The sequence below is a fragment of the Embiotoca jacksoni genome, unplaced genomic scaffold, assembly GCF_022577435.1.
Source record: "Embiotoca jacksoni isolate LCO1_2020_lvr unplaced genomic scaffold, fEmbJac1.0.p SCAF_5, whole genome shotgun sequence".
Taxonomy (NCBI): domain Eukaryota; kingdom Metazoa; phylum Chordata; class Actinopteri; family Embiotocidae; genus Embiotoca; species Embiotoca jacksoni.
This window is the reverse complement of record NW_027185403.1, coordinates 7,696,876-7,703,472: the sequence shown is the minus strand read 5'-3', so window position 1 is coordinate 7,703,472 and position 6,597 is coordinate 7,696,876. Positions and strand designations below refer to the sequence as shown.

The 6,597-nt window shown below is 44.8% G+C and overlaps 1 protein-coding gene across 1 annotated transcript; it reads left to right on the top strand.

The window, feature by feature from the left end:
* The first annotated feature begins 2,958 nt into the window (after nucleotides 1-2,958).
* map1lc3cl (microtubule-associated protein 1 light chain 3 gamma, like) lies at nucleotides 2,959-4,086 on the top strand. Its single transcript, XM_069171118.1, has 4 exons — nucleotides 2,959-3,132; nucleotides 3,255-3,310; nucleotides 3,421-3,527; nucleotides 3,763-4,086. Exons 1-4 carry the CDS (start codon nucleotides 3,075-3,077, stop codon nucleotides 3,947-3,949), a joined length of 408 nt encoding a protein of 135 aa, XP_069027219.1. The 5' UTR covers nucleotides 2,959-3,074; the 3' UTR covers nucleotides 3,950-4,086.
* The last annotated feature ends 2,511 nt before the right edge of the window (nucleotides 4,087-6,597 follow it).

The window sequence follows — 6,597 nt, the reverse complement described above, 5'->3', positions numbered from 1 at the left end:
CAGCAGTAGACACCATCCACTCCACTGTGTCCAAACTGCAGGCTGAGCATCCCGGTGCATTTTTGGCAGTTACTGGAGACTTTAACCAGTCTGGATAAAGCACTGCCAACTTTGCATCAGTATGTTAACTGCCCCACCTGGAACAATAAAACTCTGGACTTACTGTATGCTAATGTCATGGATGCAGACAGTGCTACTGCCCCCCCCCCCTTTGCAGGTCTGATCACAACCTGGTCCTGCTGACACCAAAGTATGTTCCTCTGGTGCAGAGGCAGCCTGTGACCACCAGGACTGTGAGGAGGTGGACACAGGAGGCTAAAGACGCCCTGCAGGACTGCTTTGAGTCCATGGTCTGGGATGTGCTGTGTGGACCACATGGGGAGGACATCAACAGCATGATGGACTGTATCACAGAATACATCAAGTTCTGTGAACACACCACCGTACCATCCCGGACTGTACGCTGCTTCCCCAACAACAAGCCGTGGATCGCCGGTGACCTGAAAGTGCTTCTTAATAAGAAGAAAGCAGCCTTCAGGTCTGGGGACAGGGAGGAGCTCAGGAGAGTGCAGCATGACCTGAAGGAGAAGCTCAGGGAGTGCAAGGACTCCTACAGGAGGAAGCTGGAGGCCAAACTCCAGCAGAACAACGTGAGGGAGGTGTGAAGGAGATTACTGGCTTCAAAGGGAGAGACAGACAACCAGGGGGCTCCCTGGAGAGGGCCAATGAGCTAAACTGTTTCTTCAACAGGTTTAGTTCACCGCCCTCATCTGTCTCCTTCACACCTCACACCTCCCAAACACCTCTGCTGCCTTCCCCCCTCCTCCCTCTGTCCCCCCTGGTGAGCTGCATGGACACAGAGCCCTCAACTTCAAAGGGCTCTTCCACCATCGACGCCATGACCCCCCTCCCCCCCTCTCTGTGACGACTGGCCAGGTTAGGAGACAGCTGGAGAGACTCCACCAGCGCAAGGCTGCAGGACCTGACGGCATCGGCCCCGGGGGTCCTGGAGACCTGACGGCATCGGCCCCGGGGCTGATGCCGTCGTGCCTGGTTCCAGTCACCATGAAGACGACTCCATCTGGCCTCAACGACTACCGACCGGTTGCCCTCACATCTCGTGTGATGAAGGTGCTGGAGAGGCTGGTGAAATCTTCTCTGGACCCTCTGCAATTTGCGTACCAGCCTCATGTGGGAGTGGATGATGCCATCATCTACCTGCTGCAACGAGCTCAGTCTCACCTGGACGGAACCGGTGACTCTGTGAGAATCACTTTCTTTGATTTCTCCAGTGCATTTAACACCATCCAACCACTGCTGCTGAGTGAGAAGCTGCGGGTGGTGGGGGTGGACACGTGCACCGTCTCCTGGATCACTGACTACCTGACAGGCAGGCAACAGTTTGTCCGTCTGGGCGGTGTGCTGTCTGATACGGTGGTCAGTGGTACTGGAGCTCCACAGGGAACTGTTCTGTCTCCCTTCCTGTTCACCTTATACACAACTGACTTCCAGTACAACTCAGAGTCCTGCCATCTGCAGAAGTTCTCTGATGACTCTGCAGTGGTTGGGTGTATAAGGGATGGACGGGAGGATGAGTACAGGGCAGTAGTGGAGGACTTTGTGGAGTGGGCTGGTAGAAATCACCTGCTCCTGAACGTGGCCAAGACCAGAGAGATGGTGGTCGACTTCAGGAGGAAGACGACGGCTCCACAACTACTGAGAGTTCTGGGAGAGGAGGTGGACATGGTTGAGGAGTACAAGTACCTGGTGTCTCCATCGACAACAGACTGAATATATATAGATATATACTGTACTGTATATACTGTATATACTGTGCATTTTATATTTTATGTTTAATATTTTTACTGCTATTTTATTGCTTTCTATTATTCTATTATTATCTGTTGCTTCCTGTATGCTGCTGTAGCGAAAAAAATATCCCCTCGGGGATTAATAAAGTAACTACCTAACCTAACCTAACTGGAAGACTGACATCAACGCTGTCTACAAGAAGGGGATGAGTCGACTCTTTTTCTTGAGGAAACAATTAGCAGCATTGGAGCCGGCGACACCAACAGACTTAACAAACTGGTTAAGAAGGCCGGCTCCATCATTGGCTGCAAACTGGACAGCCTGGAAAAGGTGGTTTTAATTTAATTTAATTATTCTATTTTATTTTATTCTATTTTATTGTATATACTGTGCATTTTTATATTTAATATTTTTTACTGTTTTATTGTTTTCCTGTACCTATAATGCTGCTGTAGTGAAAAAATGTTTCCCCTTGTGGGATTAATAAAGTAACTATCTATCTATCTATCTATCTATCTATCTATCTATCTATCTATCTATCTATCTATCTATCTATGTCATCCGAAATATGAAAAAAGTCATACTATAGCATGTCGTCCGAAATATGAAAAAAGTCATACTATAGCATGTCATCCACAATATGAACAAAAAGTCATACTATAAAATATGATGACCATGGCCAGCAGATAGCGAGGACAAAGGTCAGATGTTAACAATTTGATCAAATGTAGAGTCGTCAAGTGTCATGATTTGGTTGCTCTAATTTTTGGCAGCCAGTTTTTAAGTTTTGACAACTTATGTTTGCCTTGTCCGGGGCCTGGAGGCTCCTCTGAGGTTCTTGTTCGTCATGTGTTGTTTATGCTCCTCACGGTGGGCGGCCTTCATTATACTTCTGTCTTCCCTGACAGGAGCCCCGATATGACAAGCAGCTGTGAGAATACTGAGTGAGATAACCAGTACGTGTGAATTTGGTCTGAACCAGTAAAGAGGGCACACACACACACGCACGCACCCCTGCATCCATATGCTGCCCACCACAATGTGGAGTGTGTCTTTGTTTGCAGGTGTCACATTGCGACTCCTCCCGGATCTGCCTCCTATAAAACTCCGGCGGTCACAGCAGCTCAGTGGGGTTTGCTTACTTCCACCCGAGGGGACTTCACCGTCAGCCTGGGCGAGACCGCTGCGCCGTCACCAATCGGCCTCACCACCTCCACCGTCACTGGTCTCTGCAAACCGCCCCGAGCAACAAGCAAACAAACATGGCTCCTTTTGAGAAATCCATGGAGATGATGCCCTTCAAGCAGAGAAAATGCCTCGGTGAGACAATTTTTGTTACTATTACTGCCACTTCTTGTATTAACAAATTGACCTCAGAGTGCATGGATGCTGGTTTTAAAGTGTCAGATGTGAGTAAAACTTTGTGCACCGTTTCTCTTTAGCAACAAGAAAAGATGAAGTGTGCAGTATTCGGTCTAAATTTCCCAACAAGTTACCTGTGAGTTGGTTCAAATTCTGTTATTTTGCAAATACAATGCATTTAATTCCATTTTTTTAATTGTATGTTTTTGAACAACTAGTCGGTCACAGATGTGTTTGTGTGTTCAGGTGATTGTTGAACGTTTCATCCGTGAAAAGACTCTCCCACTGTTGGACAAAACAAAGTTCCTGGTTCCCTTTGAGCTCACCTTGGGTCAATTCCTCTGCCTGCTCAGGTAAATGATCAGATTGCTTCCTCTCATTGCTTCACTTCTCCAACGGAGCTTTTCTCTTCTTCTCACTTTAAACCCTCGTCTCTCTCCACTTTTCTTCCACAAGCTCTCAGATTTGTCATTGTTCTCTCAGCTTCTCCACACCTCTGCCTCCCTCATATTCTCTCCTCCTTTGTCCTACAAATCTGTTTGTTAATGCTGTTTTCCAGCATTAATCCGCCTCTCCAACTGTCTGCAGGAATAAGATCGCTCTGGACTCCACCCAGGCTCTGTTCCTGCTGGTGGCGGAGAAGAGCATGTACTGCATGTCCTCCAGCATGGGGGAGGTTTACTCTCGCTACAGTGATGCTGACGGCTTCCTCTACATCACCTACGCCTCACAGGAAATGTTCGGAGCACCTCGGCCGGCCGCCAGGCCGCTCTGAGACCGATGAAATGAACTGAACCTTGATGGAGACGCCAACCGACCAAAACTGGAGAAAAAGGACAAATCGAGTCAAACAGAGACTGTTTTTTTTTTCCAGCTTTGTAGCCCCAAACTTCATGTCTGCCTACCTCATCAAACCTCTCTGGACTTTTAAACACCCCCCCCCCCTCCCCCACTCCCGCCCCCTTTTTTTTTCTTTCTTTGTGTTGGTTCTTCAGCCAGCCAAAACAAGACAAGAGTGGACAAGGCTCACCCTGATGAAGACTTTGGTTTGGACTCATCGACTGTATGATTGGCTTACATGATAATTTCTTTAATGAGATATGAGAAAGACTCAATGCAGAACCAATCAAGAAGATGCATCCCGATGAGCGTTGTTGTCATCTTTTGTTATTCAGCTGCTCCAAAAACTTTAAGAAAAAATAAAAATGATGATTAAATTACATCATAAATGACACATTTGTCTGTTTTAGATGTGAAAAAAAAAATGCCAATACTTTCTGTCAGTACTTTCAATACCCTTCTGTTACGCTTCAGTTCAAATGAACTTGTTTCCACATTGTTGGGGCAGTACAGTATGAACCTGTCGAGTGGAGCTAACACCACCTTCTCCACCCGACAGAAATGGGGTAAATATCAGAGCTGGTAATCAGCCTCCTTCTTAGCATTTATCTCCCCCTCCTCCTCTCCTTTTTTTTTTTTTAATTGCCTCTTTGTCTTCGTCTTCCCTCGAGAATGTGAAAACTGTCCTGCAGACTCATCATTACGGGAACTGCTGAGGCCCTCCTGGATTTTATGCTGCTCTGATGTGTTGTGTACACCAAAAAAATAAATAATTGTCCTTTTAATTTGTTGACTTTGTGTGATTTTTCTTTTTACATGTTTTCACCACAGACATTCTAAATTGCATGTTACATGCTATTATTTGCTGCTTGTCAAAATTAGCTCCTTCAAAATGTAAAAACTTTCAGATGACTGGAGTATTTTTAGTTAGATCTCCTGATGTTTCTGAGTGAACTCTAAGCAGAACGTTGTCACACAACAGAGCAAATCCCTCATGTTGAGTAAAAATATGAAAAAGAAGCACGATTTTATAATTTATTTCGGGCTCTTTGAGTTGGTTAATGATCTACTGTATTAACCTTGGCTGCAAGTCCTGGATGAGCCGCTCTTGGAATCCAGTAATTCTTCTGCTCTCGTGTGTTTTGTACTCACACATCCAGGTACCTCATTCCTCACCTGCCTCTGAGAAGTAGCACTCCCTCCACATAAGTGTGTTTTATAAGGCCGACCCGGTAAAGTCTCTGCAGGGGTCAATGTGTCAGAGGGCCCGAGGGACTATTTTTTAGATGTGGAAGAGACAAATGTGACGCAACACACCGAGAGGTGAGGTGAAAGCTTCGTGGGGAATACAGATGGAAAAACAAAGAATGAGAAGCAGAAAAACAGGGAAAATCTACTCTCCGTAAACAGCTGAAGAAAAGGAAGGAAGAGGGGAAAAGAAGACGAGGGGAAGATGGTGACGTCCCAACAGAGGAAGACAGGAAAAAGGAAACTATGTAAAGGAGAGATATACAGTGGAGAAGGGCGACAGCTATCTGAACACACAGAGTACAGAAACGTAGAGACACACCGCCTCTCACTTCACACCACTGTGAGCATTCTAGCAGCTTTCTGTCAATCCATTTTCATACCTGAACAGGAGGAACGCCGGAGCTATTGCTGCTGGCTGTAAATTATGTTTGAACCGCAGACGACTCCGAGTTTTCTGAGGGAGGTTAACTTCAGCATTCGGCTGCCTGTACGTCTCATTGCAGGGTTTTGAAGCAGCTTAGCTTTCACAAGATTAATATATCTGAATCAAATTAGCTTTCACAAGATTAAAATAGTTTTTATGAAAAAACTATAAATAAAGCACCATGTGATGCTTATTATCAAAGCATCACAACACTGTAAGTTCATCACTGGATATTAATCATTGTTGCATTTTTAAATTAAACTACTCATGGTCAAATACTGCTGTCAGCACAGACACTAATTACCATCTGCAGATTTCACAAAGTGGGAACAGCGGAAAAGTATCTAAAATGATGGAGAATAAAATGTTTGGAAGCTTTTCTGTCTATTTATTGAATTACGTTTTAAATATAGATCATGAAGTCTAGACTTAACAGTGAATCTCACATTCCCACAAGGCAGAATAGGAATTATGGCAGCACGTCATTAGTTTCCTTTTTTTTTTTAAATTCCTATTTTCTATTTGAGACAGAAAACCTTAGATGACTCAGCTACTTTTAATTGTAATCTTCTTGTACACAGTATGCAAAAGTAATGATGTAACTCTCTGACTCATTCATTTACATACTGTGACAGATACTCTATAAATCATGTCATTTCATCTCAGAAGCCAAGTGAATGTTTGTATTGAAATGTCACATTCCAAAAATGCAACGGTGAAGAGGTCACTGTAGATTTGACCTTTGACCCTTGGCCACCAAGATCTAATAGGTTCCTTTTTGTTTCCACTTGAACATGTTTGCCAAATTTGAAGAAATTCCGCCAAGATATTCCTGAGATAACTTTTTCACGAGAATATGACAGAGGGATGAGATGGATGTGAGGAACACGGTGACCTTTGACCTTTGA

What these genes read in the sequence shown, in the direction of transcription:
- map1lc3cl (XM_069171118.1), top strand. Translation starts at nt 3,075, where the DNA reads ATGGCTCCTTTTGAGAAATCCATGGAGATGATGCCCTTCAAGCAGAGA. An exon ending in AATTTCCCAACAAGTTACCT is followed by an intron (nt 3,311 to 3,420) that starts GTGAGTTGGTTC and finishes TTGTGTGTTCAG; the next exon opens with GTGATTGTTGAACGTTTCAT. An exon ending in CAATTCCTCTGCCTGCTCAG is followed by an intron (nt 3,528 to 3,762) that starts GTAAATGATCAG and finishes AACTGTCTGCAG; the next exon opens with GAATAAGATCGCTCTGGACT.